Genomic DNA, 23573 nt, shown 5'->3' on the forward strand with positions numbered 1-23573 from the left:
AAGTGAGAAACCTTTAATTTTCTGGGATGCAAGATCCTCCCTCACTTTTTCACGGCCCACCGCCCCATCGGACATCTCCCCTGGACATGAATCATCCCAGCTGCTCTTGCTCAGCCAGATGCTCCCTGAAGATAAGAGCACCAGAAGCAGGAGACTTCCCAGGCCGGTCGGTTGCCTCATTAATCCTCAGATACAGATTGGTAATGGCCGTGACATACTCTGATAAGAAGCAGGAGGAGGAGATGATGAAGACCCTTGTGGGACACCAGATGGACTTCTCAGGCTCTGGAGGATATACTACAGCCAGCTACTTTTGGGGGAGAGAAAACAAGGCATCCGATGTGTGCATCAGCAAAAAGCAAAGCAAAACAAAATGGGGGAGCTGGGGATGTTTAACCTGGAGAAGAGAAAGATTAAGCCATGTTTAAATATTTGAAGGGATGCCATATTGAGGATGGAGCAAGGACACAGAGCAATGGAGCCAAGAGACAGGGAAAGAGTCCACTACAATTTTATTGGATGTGAATCATGGCCATGGAAACCCAATGATTGACCATGAGCAAGTTCCACTCTCTCAGGCTCTGAGAAAGGCAAAGGCGAACCCCCTCTGTACAAATCTGGCCAAGAAAACCCCATGAAAATAGAGTCACCATAAGTTGCAAGAGACTTGAAGGCTCACATAACAACAACAATAACAACAAATTATTCATAGACAAGAAAAGTGTGCTGGTCACCAACTGGCAGCAAAGGAGATCATGGGGATAGAGTACCATCTGCTGGTAAAGCCTGGTAATGTAGTAGCAGGCTAGTTTGCAAGGAAACACCTTTACTTCCCTAAGTCAGCAGATGGGATCTTTTCACTTCTGTTTAATTCTGTAAAGTGTCTAGGTTTTGTCTTTTGGGACCAAATGCATGGCTTTGGTGAATATAAGATGCTTTCCCCTATTTTTCTTTGAGGGAAGCTCAAGAACCTGAGGAGGATGCTTGCTTAAATCATGATTTTTCCTTTGACAGAAATCCCAAAGACAAGACACTGCTGTGAAAGAGAACAATGTACCCTGAATAGCAGGTTTATTCACCATTTGCCATTCCTTCAGTTTGCTTAATATGTTATTTTATCTACATAGCATACAAACAGTATATAATTAAATATTACAAAATAGGCTATCAACAAAAATGGAAAGGTAGTAATTCAATAGTATTCCCCCACCCTGACCCAAGGTATGTACACAGTAATTTGTAGTTCACATTGCTACTTTAATGGACCACTTTTCCTTTTCATCAAACACCCGTTCAGGACATGAATCCTTTGATTCTGGTTGCTCTTTTTGGAAGTGACCACCTCTCTCAAGCAGCAGTTAAAAATAATACTTAAAAAAGGGTGAATGCACATGTAACTCAAAAGGCACTCGGAAGTTCGCATGTTCCTGAGCAGAGTCAGGATTTATCTGCCCAATACAAATAGAGGTTAATGCGGCTGAAAATGCTTAAAGACCTTGTACACGTGGCTCCAACTGGCTACTAGCTAAAACCTGCAGGCAAGCTGACGTACAGCATTGTGTGCTTCCACGCACATAAGACACATGACGGAGAATGAGTGTTTATGAAGGCATTACTCAAGTGCTTTGGTCCTGACACAAGGTTTTACTGCCAACATGCAGAGAGCTAGTTCTCTCAAATAGAGGGAACAGCCCAGACCTTGAGAAGCCTCCTGTGCCTTTCAAAACTGCATAGGAACTCAGAATTTAATGCAGGTAGCTCTTCATAGTGGACAGAACACAACAATCTAAATACAGGCAGGTGGTCTATGTTGGGGTCAGGACTTGGCAATCCAAGCAGAAACATCTCTACTCATTTGTGGTATCAGAGAATGCACTTGCCTTTAATGGCCAAAGACCATTATCCCACATTGGTGGCGGTTACTTGTACAGTGACCTCCGTCTTTATGCAATGGAGTTTACACATCCATGTTGAAACTGCTGAGCCACCAAATTCCTCTCTGCTTCTGTGTATTCCACAAAATGAATTTTTAAAAAAATCTCAACATATCCAATGTTTAAAAATATACATCTTGAAAATGAAACAGGCTATATTACATAAAGGTTTCAACTCATTGGGAAATCTACCCGAGCCCCAAATGCTTAATGAATAATAAAATAAAAACAAACCCCACGAATGAAACCAGTCAGCTGCACTCCGGTGTCCAACCACTGAAGAACAGCGGGATTTTGTCAAGGCAATAAAAGGCCCTAAATATTCAAGAGTTCAGTCAGAAAAACAAAACCATCTGATAGAAATACCAGGTTATATTTAAGTTAAAAGTCATCATTGATTGTACAGATGTGCTTTTCACATTTGGATCAGCTAAATTTAAATTCTCTTTGTAACTGGCAGGAGAGATAACAGGTCTCTAGTAGAGTGCTTCTCTCTTGGCAGCTCCTTGAAGATGCACAGAATGCCTCAGTTGAGGCACAGCTAATCTGAACCCTTTCTGATATGCATAGGAGTGTTCAAATGAGGGTGGAAGTTGCATTTTTATCTGCTACATTGTGTAAGGCCTTTTTATCCCTTTCCCGCACTGTGCGTCAAGTGCACTTGGATTAAAGCTGTCATGAAAGAAAGTTTCAAAGGTGACCCTCAGGTTTCTTGGTTCTCTGGCTGACCTTCATTTTCCTTTCTCTTTGGAGACGTATACAGAAAGTTGCAACAGATAAACAGAGGGAAAGTCAGCAGCCGGCTGTCCAGATTCATCACTACTTGTTCCTGAAAATTCAACAGACAGTCATCTTTTATGGATGAGAAGCCATCGATCTAAAAGCAACATATTTTGGCCAACACTGTGCAGCTGCAGAGAAGCTACTTAGCCAACATTCATCAGAATTTTAATATCCAGCTTCTAGTATTTGTGGCAGGTGAATTTTTAAAAAAATCAGCTGCTGCTCCTTTGAATGCCATCTACCTTGCATTGCAAACATACTTTTCACATGGTCACAGAAACATCTCTTTAGCTCAACCTCAATATCAGTGGGTACTATGGAGGTTACAGGAGTTAACAAACCCCTCAAAATACGCAAATACTATGCCACAGTAATAATTTTGTGATAGTCATTGCTGGACTTCAATCCCTTGCCCTGCTTTCATTCCTGCTGCTACCTACAAATGAAACCAGATTTTCAAAGGGAGAACAATCATCCTTTTCATTTGATGATATCTACAAGGAACCAAAGGAAGTTCATACCTGATCTTTTTCGAGGGTTAATATCTGATATCCCACAGTTCTACTGCCAATAAGCTTTCCACTGCTATCAAAAGAAGCCAGACGCAACCTAAAGACAGATAAGAAGTTAAATTTCACAGGGTTTTCCTCCCCTTGGGGCAAAGAGATGGAAAACAAATCAGAAAAGAGGGAGCATCTACTACAGTCCTCATTTCACTTGCCAGAACCTGTACAGGCTCTTTCTGCAGTTTGGAAGATGAGAAGGAAAAATGAAACGTAACAGAATCTGTCAAGCTGCTAGCAAATCCCTGCTTCCCCTTCAACAGGACTTGAATGGATTTCATGGCAGTTATTAGTGCTTGTGGGACGTTTACAGCAGTTTGGGGAGGAGGGCAAGAGAAATCTTCCTTGCATTTTCTCCAGTCTAAGGTTCTTCAGTCTGACAAGCAGTTAACAGGATTCAGCCTTTGCTTCCACAACACTCATTATGGTTAATCCTGGCTCAGGGAGAAGAGGAAAAGAGATTCTGAGAAACATCACTACACAACCCTCTACTGCCAGAATATTCTTCAGTGGCACAAGGGAAGCATGACCCACTCAGCCCAAAGTGTGTGGGGGGAACAACAAACTGATGCTATTCGAAGAAAAACTCCTGCCCTCCAAAACCTTCTAATAAGGTTCCTTTAACAGGAGACCCGTATGATTACAAAGACAGAAGCACCAGATGGCACAAGTCCTTCACAATGAGGCAACATAGCACAGTATGACCAAGGAAAAGAGCATGTGTGTTGGAGAAGGTATATACGCAGCTGCACCAACCTGAAAGCAATGTTCCTCCTGGGCTGAAGACTGACAGAGCCACTGCAAGGCTGGTTCAGGGTGTTGCGCTTGAAGATGATGTAGCGGTTGGTGTATGTGACCAGCAGATCAAAGCCAAAGTTGAAGCCTGTCCATCGCCAGCAGTACTTGAGCATACAAAGAAGTTTGTTACTTCAGTACTCCAAATGAACACCTTTATTCTGAATGGCCACTGACCTATTTTGACTCTTCAAGTATCAATGTCAGCACAGGAAATCTACAACTTCCTGACAACTTCAATTTAATTTTATTGCTTAAAAAATAGGTCTCCTGAGATTATCATCAACATGATAGCAAGCAGCTGTACCACCACAATATATACTGTATTTGAGACAGCTGACAAAGAATGCTTGCAGTACACTGATCCATGTATGAAAAAATGCAACTTGTGTTAAAGTTCATTTTTAAGCCAACAGCTCATGCAAACAGCTAATGAATTACATATGTTAAAAATATATGGAAAAATATCAGTGCTTACGTCACCATCCTTTGCAAGTTTTCTGCCGCACCGCATACTGTTTCCTTCAAGCTCCTCCTTACTAATTTCTTGAGGCCTTGAACATACAAAAGAGCCTTCTATAAAATGGTGTTTTGCCCAAAGGGCAAGAAAAGCAGCCTGTCAGAATGGATGCACAGACAACTGAGAAACTGCAAGTATGATGGTGACATTTCAATAGGTTATACAGTGGTACCCCGGGATACGAATTGACCGCGTTACGAAATTTCCGGGGTACGAAAAAGTTAGATTTAAAAAAACTGTTCCGGGTAACGAAAGATTTTTCGGGTTACGAAATTCATTTCGGCGCGTTTCGGCGCGAAATTTAAATCGGAAGCGCGGCTAGCGGCTTTCCAGCGGCTTTCCAGCGCCTTTTCGGGTTGCGAAATTTATCGGGTTACGAACGGCGCCGCGGAACGAATTAATTTCGTAACCCGAGGTAGCACTGTACCTTCTGTTTGCTGGTTACACCAAAGCTCCTGACTTAGCCTCCTTTCTGGAGTCTGCTTGTTAAACATGCTGCTTATTCAGGAATCAAAAGGACATTACTAAGCACAAGCTGGTTAATCAAAACACCTTCTAGATCCCTGCCTACAACCATTGCAAAAAGGTTGCCTTTGTAAAAGGTTGCTGAATTTAAAAGGACGTATCTAGCCATATCTACTTTCTCTTTTGACTGCAAGATATGCATTCCAAGATGGCTGTACCAACAAAGGGTGCCCACAAGAAAATTATAGGGAAAGGGGTGGATTATACATACCCGATATCATTGTCTTGCTCTGCTCTGAGCATGGCAAACCACTGCTGTTTGTAAACAGAAGACAGCCATTCTAAAATGTAAAGAGGCCAAAGGGAGTCTTTTAAGGATGGGGGACAACAGTCTAATCAGCATGTAAAATGTTTTAACTTCAAGCATATACACATTACTCATTAGTAACTAATTCACAACCTGTCCAAACCTAATGCTGCCACCCTTTTCAGTCTTAAACCACTTAGCTGTGTCAAGGTGAAAGACCACTGTTTGAAAGACCTCAATGAAAGAAAACAGACACACTAACACATGCTCCAGTCATAGAAAACTCTCTCTCTTAAATGGAGAGATAGAGAGAAGGTGGTTTTTGCACTTTGAGACAAGGGTATGTGGTGAGTGAGTGTAGCGCTGTGTTAGAGATGTTAACACTCAACAATTATTCTGAGAAACAAAAGAAATCTAAATGAAAGGATGAGAACAAGGTGAACTGACAAGTGCTCAGATTAAGTCTAAGAGTTTAAGGAAGAAGATAATTACCCTATTTAGGATTTCAGGATGATTCTAACAATGATAAAAAGGATAGACAAATCCAAGATTTACAGATACTATTTCATGGTAAGATAAACAGAACCTGTCTATAAGCTGCAATCTGGTTACTTTCATGATTGCCTGCACTTTTGGGGTGAACTAAATTCCCAAAGCTAGTGAGTAAAAGTGTACCATTGTACTAAATGAGAGGAGTATCCAGGGTGCAGAATATTAAACTGGTCTTGAATGGGTGGGATAGCTCCCTCAGTTAGAGATTCACTTTGGATTTCGTGTAGTCAAACTGCAGCCAGGGGATCGGGGGGAAGATGAGGTGTGTCCATTCTTACCTGTGGGTATCAGATTATCTCTCTCAACAATTCTTGCTGATGCCAAATCGCTGATTATGTACTGTAGCCTCAGATGTCTGAAGACGGTCAAAAAGGCACTACCTTGTTCAGATTCCAAGAATGAAATCCCATCATCAAAATCTGCAATATCACCATGAACCATGATGAGTGCAAACACATTTTGCTAATGGATATATTAGACACATTGCATAGATCATTTTGATTGCTCAGTAAGATCTGGATGTCTATTGATTTAAGAAGAAAAAAACCAACCTGCATCTAGTATATTTTTAACATAATTAGGTCCTCCTCAAAGATTATTTAGTGAGAAGCAGAAACAAAATTATATGGTATGAAAACTTCTTAATATATGTGGAAGAGCCTACTAATGAAGCATGCAAAGAACATCCTGTGAAGTACACAGAGAACATTAGATTTTCAGAAAGCAAAGTAACTCAGAATACCTTTCTGGCGTTTGGAAAACCAGGCATCTGCTTCACTTAGGAGTTGTTTTAGTGATCCATTCCAAGAAGGCACCAGCTGAAGGAACATCCACTAGTTTAAAACAAGACCACTGTAAGCTTAACTTATTCACTGGAGAAACCGAGTCCTTCTGCAAACACATACATTCAGTTTTTACCAGAAATTAAAATACTGAAGAGATTTTTTGTCTGTATTGACAAACGTTTGAGCAGACAGTCATCACAGCAATTGACAGCTAATTTGGATTTGATATCCACCAATCCCTGGAGAAACCAGTTTGGGGCCTTCGGGTTAATACCTTCTTGAGTGCAGTGTAGACGTCCATCTCCACTTGCATGACAAACAAGTTAGAAGAACTGATCAGCTGCTTCATGAGGCTTATGCTGGAACAAAACAAAATGGCATGAGAGCTGATTCATATGAAGTTGGAGTCTGTTACAGTAAACATTATTCTCTTAGGGCTTGATCTAGATTGACTCATGTTTAATGCAGCCTCTTGGGAATTAATTTGGCAGGTCAAGTCATGACTAACTTTATTTTATTTTATTCAAACAGAATTAAAATATGACAAAAGACAACAGTCATCTAAAGGGAGAGGAGAAATACAATGTCCTGAATACAATAGACAACCTAACATTCTTGTGGCTGTTTTCAAAATCACATAAAATGGCAGTCTCCAAAAGTTAAATTATCCTTCCCCAAACTGACATGGGTGCCTAGAGGGGGATGTGTCTGTCTACTTTTCTTTTTCCAAGTTGTGTAACTGAATACTCACAATGAACTTAAGCTCCAATGATGACAAAAAATCTGCTCTAAACAATTTAGAGATACTCCAAGAGAAGTGAAATTTCAGTACCTGAGTTCTTTGAAGAGTTCTACGCTTTGGTGTGTCATCAGGTTGTTCAAAAGCCATTCGAGACACCTAGATTTAAAATAAATTAAACTTTCCATAGGACACAAAATAATATGGTACTTCAAGGATATAATCATTGAGCAATTTAACCTCTGGCATAAGAGGTCCAAGCCACCTTAAGGGGTGCTCTTCTATTTCTAATTACCAAATGTCATCCCAAAACCCACTCAGGCTACTCCAGTACCCGCTATCCCATCATGGTTGCCATTCCCCTGGCATCCCACATTATAATCATTAGATGATTCTCTGTTATAAAACATTAGACGATTCTCTGTGTCTCTCATGCCATCCTTCCACCATTCTCCTCCGGTCAATTACTCCGGCCCACCACAGGCAAGAATCCCAACTCAGAGATCTTTTAAAGAGCTTTCAATTCTCCAACTTTACTGCCCTAAAATCAAAGCTTTTCCTTCTACAGTCACATGGATATCCTGCACGCAATAGTTTAAAAAGTGATACAGACATGGAGGAATATTATGCCTATTAAAGAATCACATCAAATGCTCCTCAAGTGATTTTAGAAATGCCTTCTCTTTACATATAGCTTGCTGCTGTGTGAATGCTACATATGGACACTTACTTTTTCTTCAAAGAATCTAATCCATACGTTCCTGCAGAATTGTAGTAACTGCACACAGTTTTTGCATTAATGGTTTCCTTCATAGTCTCACCACACTGCTGTATTAAGCCATCCTGTAAAAATGCACAGGGATGCAGAATGAATGGGAAATGCCAAAACTAAATGCTACATGCAAATTGCTCTCCAAAAGCTGGCTGCAAGAACCTGAACCATTTGTTACTTAAGGATAGTGGCTGCTTGCCTGGAAGTGATTATAGATGCCTCCAGTCTGCAGATGACATCTGGCACAGTTATATACATTGTTTCTACTAGAGAGTAGGTAAAATATGAAGGGGGTCAGATTCACAGGTTGGAAAGATATAAGAGGTTACAACAGGGGTAGGCAACCTTTTTGAGCCGGGGGCCGGGTTGCTGTCCCTCAGACAACTGGGGGGCCGAAGCCAAAAAATAAATAATTAAATATTTTTTTAAAAAATAAATATATAAATAAACCAGGACAAACGTAGGACAAAATTTTCAAATGGAAGACACTTTTTTTAAAAAAATGGAGGACACGTGAAAAAATTTGCAGATTTTTTAAAAAATGTTAATATAAATGCATGTTTCTATAGACAATTGCCCCCCAAAGGCCCCGGCGGCAATCGGCGGCAGGACCGGGCAGGGGCCGGTCCCAAGGCCTCGCCGGGCCGCATCCGGCCCGTGGGCTGCAGGTTGCCTACCCCTGGGTTACAAGGATGGTCTGCTTGGAAGCAATCAAAGCACCAAGAAGAGACTTTTTAAAGCTATCCCAAGATTCCACAGCACTCAGCTGTGACAGTTCAAGTGGTGTCGAACTGGACTATTTCTGCAGTGTGGATGCAGCCGTAGTTGTCCTCATGTACCTCAAGTGTCTGGGAGTTTCTATCCACAAAGCATGTGCTTGAACACAGAAAGGACTGGAGAAGATGGGGAGTATCATGCGGCATGTATAAAAAGCTCAACATTACAATATGAAACAGGACTGAACCTTTTAAGGCAGCCCTGTGGTTTACAACCTTCATGGGCTTGTGCAGAAGAAGAGTTGCTGCGTCCACTTACCAACTGGAGCATGCTGGCTGCGGCCAGAAGAGCAATGACTCGGCTAGGATTGATTAAAACATCATCCCGATAAAGTGATCCAAAGGCTACCTGTAAAGCTAAAAAGGAAGCCCATCGTGGCAATCAAAACCAATGTTCATACAGAGGCCGCATGCTTGAACAGAACAGAGCAACACTAATCCTCGCTTACCTTCAATGTCAATATTCTGATCAGGGATTTCCAGTTCTATTGTATCCATTCCTGATTCCCTCCATGAACCACTGAACATACTTGAGAAGTAGCCAGACTGCGGAAAGAAAGACGGCATTTCATTCAAGGTTTTAAAAAATGTACAAAAGCAATTACACTGTACAACACTTGCTAACAAAGTACAAAATAACCCTGCCATATTTTTATGTTGTGAAACACTATGGTAGCTTTCTTTACCATGGAAGAAATCTATGACCATAACACCGCTGATGAGGATGGATTTTACTCAGGAATTGCTTACTTATCCACAGATATGAAAACATTTAGCTTGCCAATACAAAAGGTACATTGTATTCAGAGCAAAACCCTGAGCTCAGAGTTCTCTAATTCCGTCCGTTTGCCTTTTGCACCAGGCTCTGGTTGGTAGAGGCCAGGCTTCTACCAAGAAACCAAGCCAGATATTGCAGTCCTGAAGTCTCTGAAGATGCCATCCACAGATGCTGGTGAAATGTCAGGAAGAAACTCTGCTAGAACATGGCCACAGAGCGCGAAAAACCCACAACAAAACCATGGATGCCGGCCATGAAAGCCTCCGACTTCACAGTCCTGAGGTCTGCCCAACTCCCTTGCCCTGCTGAACAGGCACAGGAATGTGGCTAAGAACTGCTGGGAAAGTGTGTGTCTGTGGGAGAGAGAAAAGCTGCGCTCCTACCTGGCACAGGTATATCTTGTGCAAGTTCCACTCTTCTCCCAGGGCACAAATCTTGACGTCGCTGTTTTCTCCATTCAGAAACAGAGTCTGATAGATATACTTGGAAGTGCTTTTGAGTTTTTTCCTGTGTGAAGAAAAAGAAATGAGAGATCAACAAAACTGAAGGGTCTGCGCTCTTCTCCCGCTCTTGGAGACGGTCCAGCACTGGGGAAGGCTGGCCCATAGGGAATCATTGGGGAAGACTGGCCCATAGGGAATGATTGGAGAAGACTGGCCCATAGGGAATCATTGGGGAAGACTGGCTCATAGGGAATCATTGGGGAAGGCTGGCCCATAGAGAATCATTGGGGAAGGCTGGCCCATAGAGAATCATTGGGGAAGACTGGCCCATAGGGAATGATTGGGGAAGACTGGCCCATAGGGAATGATTGGGGAAGACTGGCCCATAGGGAATGATTGGGGAAGACTGGCCCATAGGGAATGATTGGGGAAGACTGGCCCATAGGGAATGATTGGGGAAGACTGGCCCATAGAGAATCATTGGGGAAGATTGGGGAAGACTGGCCCATAGGGAATCATTGGGGAAGGCTGGCCCATAGGGAATCATTGGGGAAGGCTGGCTCATAGGGAATCATTGGGGAAGGCTGGCCCATAGGGAATCATTGGGGAAGACTGGCCCATAGGGAATCGTTGGGGAAGGCTGGCCCATAGGGAATCATTGGGGAAGGCTGGCCCATAGGGAATCATTGGGGAAGGCTGGCTCATAGGGAATCATTGGGGAAGGCTGGCCCATAGGGAATCATTGGGGAAGACTGGCCCATAGGGAATCATTGGGGAAGGCTGGCCCATAGGGAATCATTGGGGAAGGCTGGCCCATAGGGAATCATTGGGGAAGGCTGGCCCATAGGGAATCATTGGGGAAGGCTGGCTCATAGGGAATCATTGGGGAAGGCTGGCCCATAGAGAATCATTGGGGAAGGCTGGCCCATAGGGAATCATTGGGGAAGGCTGGCCCATAGGGAATCATTGGGGAAGACTGGCCCATAGGGAATCATTGGGGAAGGCTGGCCCATAGGGAATCATTGGGGAAGGCTGGCCCATAGGGAATCATTGGGGAAGGCTGGCCCATAGGGAATCATTGGGGAAGGCTGGCCCATAGGGAATCATTGGGGAAGGCTGGCCCATAGGGAATCATTGGGGAAGGCTGGCTCATAGGGAATCATTGGGGAAGGCTGGCCCATAGGGAATCATTGGGGAAGACTGGCCCATAGGGAATCATTGGGGAAGGCTGGCTCATAGGGAATCATTGGGGAAGGCTGGCCCATAGAGAATCATTGGGGAAGGCTGGCCCATAGAGAATCATTGGGGAAGGCTGGCCCATAGGGAATCATTGGGGAAGACTGGCCCATAGAGAATCATTGGGGAAGACTGGCCCATAGGGAATCATTGGGGAAGACTGGCCCATAGGGAATCATTGGGGAAGGCTGGCCCATAGGGAATCATTGGGGAAGGCTGGCCCATAGGGAATCATTGGGGAAGGCTGGCTCATAGGGAATCATTGGGGAAGGCTGGCCCATAGGGAATCATTGGGGAAGACTGGCCCATAGGGAATCATTGGGGAAGGCTGGCTCATAGGGAATCATTGGGGAAGGCTGGCCCATAGAGAATCATTGGGGAAGGCTGGCCCATAGAGAATCATTGGGGAAGGCTGGCCCATAGGGAATCATTGGGGAAGACTGGCCCATAGGGAATCATTGGGGAAGACTGGCCCATAGGGAATCATTGGGGAAGGCTGGCCCATAGGGAATCATTGGGGAAGGCTGGCCCATAGGGAATCATTGGGGAAGGCTGGCCCATAGGGAATCATTGGGGAAGGCTGGCCCATAGGGAATCATTGGGGAAGGCTGGCCCATAGGGAATCATTGGGGAAGGCTGGCCCATAGGGAATCATTGGGGAAGGCTGGCTCATAGGGAATCATTGGGGAAGGCTGGCCCATAGAGAATCATTGGGGAAGACTGGCCCATAGGGAATCATTGGGGAAGGCTGGCCCATAGGGAATCATTGGGGAAGGCTGGCCCATAGGGAATCATTGGGGAAGGCTGGCTCATAGGGAATCATTGGGGAAGGCTGGCCCATAGAGAATCATTGGGGAAGACTGGCCCATAGGGAATCATTGGGGAAGGCTGGCCCATAGGGAATCATTGGGGAAGGCTGGCCCATAGGGAATCATTGGGGAAGGCTGGCTCATAGGGAATCATTGGGGAAGGCTGGCCCATAGAGAATCATTGGGGAAGACTGGCCCATAGGGAATCATTGGGGAAGGCTGGCCCATAGGGAATCATTGGGGAAGACTGGCCCATAGGGAATCATTGGGGAAGGCTGGCTCATAGGGAATGATTGGAGAAGACTGGCCCATAGGGAATCATTGGGGAAGGCTGGCCCATAGGGAATGATTGGAGAAGACTGGCCCATAGGGAATCATTGGGGAAGGCTGGCCCATAGGGAATCATTGGGGAAGGCTGGCTCATAGGGAATCATTGGGGAAGGCTGGCCCATAGGGAATCATTGGGGAAGGCTGGCCCATAGGGAATCATTGGGGAAGGCTGGCCCATAGGGAATCATTGGGGAAGGCTGGCCCATAGGGAATCATTGGGGAAGGCTGGCTCATAGGGAATCATTGGGGAAGGCTGGCCCATAGGGAATCATTGGGGAAGACTGGCCCATAGGGAATCATTGGGGAAGGCTGGCTCATAGGGAATCATTGGGGAAGGCTGGCCCATAGAGAATCATTGGGGAAGGCTGGCCCATAGAGAATCATTGGGGAAGGCTGGCCCATAGGGAATCATTGGGGAAGGCTGGCCCATAGAGAATCATTGGGGAAGGCTGGCCCATAGGGAATCATTGGGGAAGACTGGCCCATAGGGAATCATTGGGGAAGGCTGGCCCATAGGGAATCATTGGGGAAGGCTGGCCCATAGGGAATCATTGGGGAAGGCTGGCCCATAGGGAATCATTGGGGAAGGCTGGCCCATAGGGAATCATTGGGGAAGGCTGGCCCATAGGGAATCATTGGGGAAGGCTGGCCCATAGGGAATCATTGGGGAAGGCTGGCCCATAGGGAATCATTGGGGAAGGCTGGCTCATAGGGAATCATTGGGGAAGGCTGGCCCATAGAGAATCATTGGGGAAGACTGGCCCATAGGGAATCATTGGGGAAGGCTGGCCCATAGGGAATCATTGGGGAAGGCTGGCCCATAGGGAATCATTGGGGAAGGCTGGCTCATAGGGAATCATTGGGGAAGGCTGGCCCATAGAGAATCATTGGGGAAGACTGGCCCATAGGGAATCATTGGGGAAGGCTGGCCCATAGGGAATCATTGGGGAAGGCTGGCCCATAGGGAATCATTGGGGAAGGCTGGCTCATAGGGAATCATTGGGGAAGGCTGGCCCATAGAGAATCATTGGGGAAGACTGGCCCATAGGGAATCATTGGGGAAGGCTGGCCCATAGGGAATCATTGGGGAAGACTGGCCCATAGGGAATCATTGGGGAAGGCTGGCTCATAGGGAATGATTGGAGAAGACTGGCCCATAGGGAATCATTGGGGAAGGCTGGCCCATAGGGAATGATTGGAGAAGACTGGCCCATAGGGAATCATTGGGGAAGGCTGGCCCATAGGGAATCATTGGGGAAGGCTGGCTCATAGGGAATCATTGGGGAAGGCTGGCCCATAGAGAATCATTGGGGAAGACTGGCCCATAGGGAATGACGGGGGAATGCTTCCCCAGGGGGCAGTAATCCTCCATGGCCCAGGGATTCCCCACTGCTTTCCAGGCCAAGTATTCCGTGACCATCCCCTCTGGGCCAGTGTTTCCTCATCGGCTTCCCTCTGGGCCCGTCTCCTGCTGCAGGGCTCCTCCGTGGGCCAATGCCGACCTCCGGGGGGTGTTGAGGATCCTGTCCTGGCGCCGCCCGCCCCCTTCCTCGCCGCCACCGCCGTCCTCGTCCTCGTCCTCCTCGTCGCTCTCGGTCTCGGTGCTGGGCCTGTCCGCCCTCTTCCTCTTGCCTCCTCCTCTGCGGAAGCGGCTCCCTCTCAGCGGCGCCCGAGGCGACGAAGGCAGCGAGGAGGAAGACGAAGACGGCGACCCCTGGGCTCCTCCGCCCGAGGCCTCCCGGCCTTTCCAGACCCGGCTGCTCAGGGAGCCCATGGCCGCCTCCTCCTCCTTCGCCTTCTCCTCCTCATCGAGGGAAGGAATCCTTCAACGGCTTCCTTCCAACCGCCTCAGCCGCCGCTGCCATTATTGCCACAGCTGCTGACGAGTTACCGCGCATGCGCACTGCGCAGCCCTCGACGACTCCCAACCGCCGCCATTAGCGCTGCAGAGCTACGGCGCATGCGTGCTCTTCGACGCATACGTGGACCGCCTTTCACCAGAGCTTTAGGACTACATCTCCCACAATCCCTACCCACCCAATGCCTCTGAGAAAGCGGGCTTAAGAGTCTACGAAAGCTCCTGCCATTGGCTTCTTTGTTTAGTTAGTCTCAAGGTGCTACAAGATCTCACTACATGCTGATTCCAGAGACTAACAAAGCTATGCCTTTGAACTCAGACTTGCAAAGAGCTCTGGGAGATGGAGTCCAAAACAAAGCTTGAGCGAGCATAGAGATGAAAGCCCAGACTAGAGTGGCCCTTTCGTACTCTCTATGGTTGCAAGCATACAGTGCTATACTTCCGGCGTGGAACCGGAAGAAGGGAGGAACAGTAGTGCTGTGGAGACCATGGCGAAGGAGGCTGGCGGAGGGCACCGACCGGGGGCCTTGAAGCAGCAGAATAAGCCTCACAAGGCCGGGAAGCACCGAGGGAACAACGCCAGGAGGCAGGGCGGTGAGGGGGCGTGGCTTATGCAGATTTATGCTAATTATATTAAGCAATTCTTCCTCCTTGGGTGTAAATTGGCTGATAATAATGGTTCCTGGGTGCCTTCGAGGCGTTTTGTTCGGAAAGAGGCTGAGAGAGTGTCACCCGGTGAGCCTTCGAACCCAGCTCTCCCAGAGTCCCTGGTCCAAGGCGGGCTCTGACTGTCATGATGCTGAGGACGGTGGTCGTTTGGTGTCTATGGGCATTTGCTACTCCGCTCTTCAACCCCAGAAATTCTCAGAGTGGTTCCCTGCCCTCAGAGATATTGGTAATTACTGCCAAACTAGTGCTTTGTGCTACTGGGGAATTCTGGGAATTGGAGTTTTATGCGACATTAAGGTCCCAAACGCACTGCAGAAACAGATTTCCTTATCACTGGCAGTTAAAGCAGTCTCAAACTGGATTATTTCCACAGTGGGTTTTTTGGACCCAAGTCTTCTCTATTAGTGGACTCTGCTGCCACAGCAAACTACAGTTCCCAGAATTCCACAATATTGAGCCATGGCAGTTAAAAGCGGTCTCAAACTGCATTAGTCCTGCAGTATGGAGGCAACCTCAGAGGATGTCTTCCTTAACAAATAACAACAACAGTGTGGGTTATTATTATTATTATTATTATTACAATTATTTATATAGCGCCATAGGCTTTACATCACGCTTTACAAATGAGAGAAAACAACAATTATAAAATTCATAAAATATCACATATAGATGTCTCTAAATGCTTGCTTTCCTCCTTCCCAGGCCGGATCCCTGCAAAGACACTCAGCCAGCAGCAGCACCGCAACTTGGCCAAGTTGGACCGCAAGAACCGCGCCTGGCAGCTCCGGCGGCAGCGCAGGGAAGCGGTGAGTCGGCAAAGAGCAAGATGGACGCTCTTCACCTTCCCGATGCCGCAAAGTGAGGCGAGAGGGAGTCACGCTTTGCTCTTTGGTCACAGGTACTGGAAGAGAAGCGGAACCTGGGCCGCAAGGATGGGCCGCCGCACCTGGTGTTGGTGGTGCCGCTGCACAAAAACATCATCACCCAACATGCCTTGAAGTTGTTCCAGAGCGATGGGGCATCCGTTGTATGCCAAACTGAGGTGGGCCCACCAGGCTTTGCCTTGCTGTGCCCGCGATTCAAGCTACGGTGGCGTTTTGTGGTGGCCGACACAGGTAAGGGTGCTCTTTTGCGCATGGGCTCTGCTCTTCTAGCATGGTCAGCTGCATCCCCCTCCATGCCATTCGTTTGAAAGTAACTTTTATTCACTTTTCGTATCATAGTTGGTGCTGATTCTTCCAAGAGTGAAGATGATTGGAAACATCAGTTGAATGTGGTGCAGGAAAGAGACAAAGTCTCAGGATGTGGAAAAGTAGGCTTTGGTCCAAAACATACTGCAGAGATAATCTGGTTTGAGATCGCTTTAACTGTCCTGGCTCAGTGCTGGGGAATCCTGGGAAATGTAGTTATTGTGGTACCAGACCTCTCTGACAGAGAAGGCTAAATGTCTCACAAAACTCCATTTCCCAGATTTCCCTGACATTGAGCCAGGGCAGTTAAAGCGGTCTCAAACCGGATTATTTCTGCAGTGTGTTTTGGGTGTCTCAGGTGTGGAAAAGAAAGATGGTTTTATTCTTGAAAATAGCACAATGCATTTGGCCTGAAAATATTTTTATGGCCTCCTTCATGGGATTACAATTTTAAAATCAGTCTGCAGGGATTCTTAAAAGAATCTCAGTTGCCAGGTATGCTAATTTTTTTCTTTCCTACATGCAGAGATTTTGTCCCTTTCTTACACCACTGATTTTTCTAAGCCTGCAGATTTTCCCAAGCTTTTGGATTTTCACCTTTGGTTATACACACCATTCTTGTCATCCAGGGAACCTCCATACTGTGCTGGACCTTGCCAAGGTTGCTGATACACTCCTCTTTGTGCTGGATCCTCTGGAAGGCTGGGACGCTGCTGGGGATCACTGCCTCTCCTGCATCTTTGCCCAAGGGCTCCCTAGCTATGGTGAGTGTCATGTAAAAGGCTGCTGACTTAGCAGGAGAGCACCTTCCAGCTTTTATACCATCCCTTGTAAGGGATACAGGATGTCTTGAAGGAAAACCAGTGGTCTTCCAGTCTGTGCTGTTATATTTTTGCAGTTTGTATGCTGGCATCATGCACAACCAGTCCTGTCTTGGTCCAGGGGTGGAGTTATTCTTATTCTCCTTAGCTTCTTAGGGCCAGTTTCTCCATTGAGACACAACCAGTTGTTTGTCCCCTGCAGGCCTTGCTGTTCAGGGTCTTGCTGGCCAGCCACTGAAGAAGCAAATGGAGTGCCGGAAAAAGCTGAGCAAAGCCATCGAGAAGAGATTCCCTGAAGCCAAACTCTTTCCCCTCAACACGGAGCAGGAGTCAGCGCTGCTCCTCCAACACTTCGCCAGCCAGAAGCAACGCCACCTGGCCTTCCGGGACCGGCGTCCCCACCTACTGGCAGAGGCTGCTGAATTTGTGCCCAGCTCAGACAGTGCTTTGGTGGGGACCCTGAAGGTGTCTGGCTATGTGAGAGGGCAACGTCTGAACGTGAACAACTTGGTGCACATCGTGGGACATGGGGACTTCCAGATGATTCAGATGGATGCCCCCAGGGAGCCCTTTGTGCTGAACCCCCGTGTCACCATAGCAGCACCAAGGAGGATGGGGGAGCAGGTGGGTCCTGTAGCCTAGTGGGGTAAGCTTAAAAGAAAGGCGGGGGGGGGGGGGGAAGAAGTGCTAGTGTGGGATGGCTGCTGTTTTTCTCCCACTGTTTGAGTAACCCTCTCTTGGTGCTTAGGATGACATGGTCAGTGCAGTAGATGAAATGGAGGAGGATGTGACGGTGTTGAGCAAGGCTGACCCGAGCAAGCAGGAGTCGCTGCAGTCAGAAGTAGTTCCTGATCCCATGGATGGAGAGCAGACCTGGCCCACAGAGGAAGAGCTGAAGGAGGCGGAAGGTCAGTTGCTGAGAACGGCTTTGTCTCTTCTCTCTGCCAGGGCCAGCCATTTTGTTTACTCTCCATTTTCAGCAAGGAGAGGAAGAGGAGGCTTGGATTGGCTTTTAGCTGGTTCTGATCTAAGTAAAGATCCCCCTTCCTTGCAGGAAGCACCCATTCTTAGTTTAGAAACTTGGGTTTTGGAATATTCATCTTTGTAAGATTGGATGCCAGCCATGCACTCTGTCATACGTTAGCTCCATTTCATTGGTGCTTGGAGGCAGAGCGGATTGTAATGTTGTTCTGGCTAGACAAACTCCATTTTAGGGTTTTGGTAGGGTGTGTGTGGTGCTAAGTAACTCCTCTTCTGCACATGTTCACAGAGTCGCTTGAGCAGAGCAAGAAAACATCCAAGAGGGTCCCCAAAGGCACATCTGCCTACCAGGCCGCCTGGATCCTTAATGACGAAGAATGGAAAAACGGCAGTGAAGAGGAGGAAGAAGATGAAGAGGATGAAGGCAATGATCTTATGGAAGAGGCTGTCTCTCAGGTAATGGTGGGGGGATCAGCACTGTTTCCAATTTCTTTAGTTAAAAAAGCCCACTTCCCCCACCAGCAAAAGAATGGAAGGCAGAGAGATAAGAAGATTTTCTATAGTTATGTGTCCAGCCAGTCTTGACTTGCTGTTTGCTCAGATTACCTTTTTTTGTGTGCCCCCCCCCCCTTCTCTTGATATAAAAGTTCCATCTCATCATCTGCAGGTCTTCATGTTAGTTTAAGTCCCTGCGGCATTGGTGCTGTTCAGTAATTCTCTTCTAGTCTCACCAAACCCCACATGGGCTATTTTTTTCATGTGCCAGGATGGGAGCAGCAGTGAGGAAGAGGAAGAAATTACTGAGGAAGAAGAATGTGATACCATGACACTTCCGGAGGTTGATCAAGAGGATGAGAAGATGGAGGAAGATGAGGCAATGCTGGAGAAATACAAGCAGGAACGGCAGCAGGAGATGTTTCCAGACGAGGTGGACACCCCTCGGGATGTGGCTGCCCGGATCCGGTAAGAACCGAAGGCTGTGAGAAATGGGTACCGAGTTGGCTTTCTTGATGGCATCCATCCACTGCAGTGGGGGCTTCCTCTGATCTACTTCCTCCCAGACTAGCCTGTTTGGCTTTGTGGTGGGAATGTAGCCCTGCTGCTGTGGGTGATTTGTGAGATTAGGGTAATAGGAACAGGAGGCCCTGAGTTGGGTGTGAGTAGGGCTGCCATAATTGTCCACTTTTACCAGGGACAAAATGTAGGACAAATTCAAGACCAAACTGTAGGGCAACTGCAGGACAAAACTCAGCTCAAAATGTAGGACATTTAAGGTCCACCATTTTTCTTCAATGTCCTACATTTTGGGCTGAGTTTTGTCCTGCAGTTGTCCTACAGTTTGGTCTTGAATTTGTTCCACATTTTGTCCCTGGTAAAAGTGGACAATTATGGCAACCCTAGGTGTGAGTGACACCAGAAAGCCAAGGCTGCAGAATCCTGAGCTTAAGAGCTGACCCCTTCTGACCAACAGGTTCCAAAAGTACAGAGGACTGAAAAGCTTCCGGACATCTCCATGGGACCCTAAAGAGAACCTGCCCAGGGACTACGCCCGGATCTTCCAGTTCCAAGATTTCTCCCGGACGAGGAAGCACATCTTCCGGCAACTGGAGAGAGAAGAGGGCGAGGGAGCTGAGGTGAGGCCTAGCTGGTGTCTTTGTTTCCCTTTTGGGATCAGTCATTCCCCGTAGACCAGGAGTGGGGCCCCACACCCCCTTTTTATACGCCCCCCCCAACTTCCCTTCACAGCTCAAGTGCCCTGAATTTGGAAAACAAAATTAGAAGGGATACCTAAATTGGTAAACCACCACTCCTGGACTGAATAGGCCCCAAATAATTAGGAACTATTTTCTAATCTCTCTTTTAAGTACATCACTGGGGAGAGATCACCTCTTCCTGTCACCTGTATCCAGCGTTTCTGTTAGCATGATGTTGATGGCATCCGCTGCCTGTGTCTAGGGGGTGCCAAGGCCTCCTCACTTCAACCCCTCTTCCTGCCTTTTCACAGGTGGGATGGTACATCACGCTTCACATTGACCATGTCCCCATCTCTGTCATGGAGAGTTTCCAACAAGGGGGTCCACTGGTGTTCTTCGCATTGCTTCCGTATGAACAGAAGGTGAGTCCAAGGGTGATGCGCTGCCCTGTACTTTGTGTGGCAAAGAGCAGCTTGGCAGCCCTGTTCTCCCAGTACACCTGCAGTTGCTTTTCACCACCATGTCAGGACCTATTCAGTGTCTATGGATGATCCTCTGGTGATCTGGGCTCCCACATCCTGCAGGAAGGATGTCAATTTGGGCCCAGCCTGGGTTCAAAATGCTCCTGGCAAAAGGCTGCACCTCACCCTTTCACTTTGTGGCCTACAGATGTCTGTGTTGAACTTCCTGGTGAGACGCCATTCTGCTTACAGCGATCCCATCCGGTCCAAGGAGGAAGTCATCATCCACTGTGGGTTCCGTCGCTTCCGGGCCTCCCCGCTCTACTCACAACATAGCACAGGTGGGAGAGGGGTTTCTTTTTTGGTCTCAGACCCTGAGAGAAGAGTTGAGGCCCCTGCAGTTGACATGAGTGTGTGCTTTTGTGGACATCTTCCTGGTGGCAGAAATCTATGTATCCGGGCTGAACCAGGTCTTCTCTGTGAGATGTGAGGGGACAGAGATATGGGTCCAGTTGTCAGTCTGGACTTGGTGTGAGGCAGCTCCTTTTCTGTCCCAGCATCAAAAGGGAATGGGGACAATGGGACAGGGCACCCAGTTTGTAAAAGAGGACCTCCTGCACTCTTCCAGCTTTCCACTTCTGGGGGTTTCTTGGACTACACTGTTCTAGCATTATTGTGTAAGGGGTTGTGATTTCTTGCAGGTTCTGTAGGGAAAGTCAGTAGTGCAGCCAGGTGATCCACAAGTGTGCCCACACAGTACCCTCTCCCACACACATTTTTGACTTGGTGGGTTTGGCTGTCACATAGTTGATGAGCTCAAGGTCCTTGTGCCCATCACACATTAAGTTGTGTGACTGTGGGATCCAGCTTAAGTGTGCTGTAATGGTTTCAGTGTTGGAACCTGACTTGAGTAGACCAGGGTTTGAATCCTTACCAAGCCGTGGAAACGCTTTAGGTGACCTTGAGCAAGTCACACTCTTTCAGATGAAGGTAACAGCAAAACCTCTCTTTGAGTAAATCTTGCCAAGAAACCCCTATTGTTTAGAATCAGCATGGTGAAGTGGGTTGAGCATTCCAGAAGATCAGGATTCACATAAGATCTGGTGCGTGCCCAAATGTGCATTTTCCTCCCTCCCAATATGAATGCAAGGGCAGTCCCAGATCTGTTCATGTAGATAAATAAGGGACAGAAGTCTTTCCAAAATGAAAGCAATATGATTTTAAAAACAGCACCTTCTCTCCCCCAGGAGATAAGCACAAGCTGGAGCAGTTTCTGCGTGCAGACATGGCCACAGTGGCCACTGTCTATGCTCCCATCACCTTCCCACCAGCTTCTGTGTTGCTGTTCAAACAGGAGAGCGATGGTGAGTTTGGGCTGGGGGAGGCCGCTTGCTCTTTGCTGTGTCTTTGTGAGGCCTTAGTGACAAACCTTTGAATAAAATTTGCAAAAAATTAATAATAATCCTGTGAGAGGTTCACAATAAGTCAGAGTTGAAAGCACAGAACTACAGTAACAAACCATTGAGACCTAATGTGGTGTAATGATTTGAATGCTGGGGTAGGTTCAGACCCCTCTGAGCAGTGGGAAAGTGACTTGTAAATACATGGGGTTTGCAGTCAGAAGGATGGAGGGGGAAACCTTGATTCACCTTACCAAAACAAACCCTGTAACATTGGGATGAGTCCAGTTGCCCATTTAGGATCACGCTTGATAGTGATTTCTTTTCAGGAGTGCACAGCCTCCTGGCCACCGGCTCCCTGCTCAGCGTAGACCCCAACAGGCTGGTCATCAAGCGGGTTGTGCTCAGCGGTCATCCTTTCAAGATCCACCGGAAGATGGCTGTTGTGCGCTACATGTTCTTCAACAGAGGTACGGGGCCAAAGGAAGAGTCTTTTGTAGGGTGCAGCCTGGAGGAATGCCGAGCATGGCTGCTTCCATGGTCTCATTTGGTCAGCAGATTGCAGAGACCAGAGTGACCTTGTATTGCTCTGAAAGGACACAAACTTAGGGAAGCTGCTTATAATCTCGAGTGAGACCATTGTAGTTCGTCTAGCCCAATATTGTCAACTCTGACTGGCAATTGTGGCTTCTGAGGGTTTCAGACTGGAGTTGTTTCCAGGCTCTGTCTGGAGAAGCTAGAGGTTAGCTGGGATTTTTTTTGCCAATGAATGTAGAAACAGCCCTTGTGTTGCATTGGACCCTTGGTCCATCTAATCCAGTATTGCTTACTCTTGACAATGGCTTTTCAGTTTTTTGGGCAGGGTTCCTTCTTAGCTTTACCTGTCTTTATAATTTAACAATACCTTTTTGTATGTTTTCACCTATACGTGTCTGTATTAATCTTTGTAAGCCGCTTTGAGTCCCAGTTGTAGCAAACAAGTGTGCTTTAAATTTATAATAGAATTATAATTTATAATATACAATATGACACCTGTATTGATGTGGGATACATTCCCCAGACTTACCTCAGATGTTAAAATCATGGACAAGAGTGAACCCTATATTTCAGGCAGACGTTGACTATAAGAGACATACTGGAGGATCTCCAGTTGCCTAGAGAGACCATATTATTTCGGATGTAGGTAAATGAAATGGCAGGTACCATTCCCACAGATACGGAGGTTGTACCATAGATGTTCCTTGGAGGCTGTTGGCATTCATGGGCAGTCTGCCAGCCAAGGACAAATCAGGGCCATATGTGAACATGCAAGGCCTGGGGAACTTATTCTTGGAGAACTGCAGCAGTGGAAAGCAGGGCATATAATATACAAGTTGGTAAATCCTGTTTGTTCTTGTCTTACAGAGGATGTGTTGTGGTTCAAACCAGTGGAGCTTCGGACAAAGTGGGGGCGGCGAGGACACATCAAGGAGCCTCTGGGTAAGTGGGCCAGGCCCTGGGGGACGGGTTGGGTGGGCAGGTGGACTCAGGAGGTGGGTTTGCATTTTCAGTTAGGTGCACCACCAGGCCTCTCCATTGTGTTTCAAGATGGCTATTTCCTCCCTACTGCCAGGTACCCATGGCCACATGAAATGTCAGTTTGATGGGCAGCTGAAGTCCCAGGACACTGTCCTAATGACCCTCTACAAGCGGGTCTTCCCCAAATGGACGTATGATCCTTATGTGCCAGAGCCACGCCGGAGGAGCAGAAGCCCCCTGTCGTTGCAAGAGGAGGAAGAAATGGTCTAACAGCTGGCAAGGACCATCCATCCAAAAAAAACATTTGAGTAATCTTGCATTTGGCTTGGTTCATTTGTATTTATTGCAAAAGAGAAGTATTCTTTTCAAGAGCTGCTTATGTCTTCTGGGTTAT

General features: G+C 47.0%; 2 protein-coding genes across 2 annotated transcripts; one reads left to right on the plus strand and one right to left on the minus strand.

Annotated features, from left to right (window-relative positions):
* Nucleotides 1–495: 495 nt before the first annotated feature.
* Nucleotides 496–14517, minus strand: GMCL1 (germ cell-less 1, spermatogenesis associated). Its single transcript, XM_089537419.1, has 14 exons — nt 14090–14517; nt 10153–10276; nt 9441–9537; nt 9251–9348; nt 8174–8286; nt 7537–7602; nt 6979–7063; nt 6662–6752; nt 6198–6338; nt 5332–5401; nt 4554–4629; nt 4037–4182; nt 3239–3326; nt 496–2763 (listed from the first exon to the last, which is right to left on the minus strand). Exons 1-14 carry the CDS (start codon nt 14359–14361, stop codon nt 2638–2640), a joined length of 1593 nt encoding a protein of 530 aa, XP_089393545.1. The 5' UTR covers nt 14362–14517; the 3' UTR covers nt 496–2637.
* A 167-nt stretch (nt 14518–14684) lies between these two features.
* On the plus strand, nt 14685–23550 carry LOC149306665 (pre-rRNA-processing protein TSR1 homolog). The gene is made up of 15 exons (XM_089538608.1): nt 14685–15039; nt 15817–15920; nt 16013–16229; nt 16934–17068; nt 17328–17749; nt 17874–18033; nt 18396–18562; nt 18873–19069; nt 19578–19740; nt 20112–20222; nt 20470–20602; nt 21509–21625; nt 21991–22131; nt 23066–23140; nt 23274–23550. The coding sequence occupies exons 1-15, from the start codon at nt 14859–14861 to the stop codon at nt 23447–23449; spliced, it is 2499 nt and encodes an 832-aa protein (XP_089394734.1). The 5' UTR covers nt 14685–14858; the 3' UTR covers nt 23450–23550.
* Nucleotides 23551–23573: the final 23 nt, after the last annotated feature.

Source organism: Sceloporus occidentalis, unplaced genomic scaffold (genome assembly GCF_023333645.1).
Source record: "Sceloporus occidentalis isolate IW3139 unplaced genomic scaffold, rSceOcc1.0.p SCAF_9, whole genome shotgun sequence".
Taxonomy (NCBI): Eukaryota; Metazoa; Chordata; class Lepidosauria; order Squamata; family Phrynosomatidae; genus Sceloporus; species Sceloporus occidentalis.

Bases quoted from the DNA above. Each gene is read 5' to 3' on its own strand.
- LOC149306665 (XM_089538608.1), top strand. From the start codon at position 14,859: ATGGTTGCAAGCATACAGTGCTATACTTCCGGCGTGGAACCGGAAGAA. The intron at 15,040-15,816 runs GTGAGGGGGCGT...CCTCCTTCCCAG, and splicing joins CAACGCCAGGAGGCAGGGCG to GCCGGATCCCTGCAAAGACA. The intron at 15,921-16,012 runs GTGAGTCGGCAA...CTTTGGTCACAG, and splicing joins GGCGGCAGCGCAGGGAAGCG to GTACTGGAAGAGAAGCGGAA.
- GMCL1 (XM_089537419.1), bottom strand. From the start codon at position 14,361: ATGGGCTCCCTGAGCAGCCGGGTCTGGAAAGGCCGGGAGGCCTCGGGC. The intron at 7,064-7,536 runs GTACTGAAATTT...GTTTTGTTCCAG, and splicing joins GAACTCTTCAAAGAACTCAG to CATAAGCCTCATGAAGCAGC. The intron at 4,183-4,553 runs GTAAGCACTGAT...TGTATGCTCAAG, and splicing joins AACTTGCAAAGGATGGTGAC to TACTGCTGGCGATGGACAGG.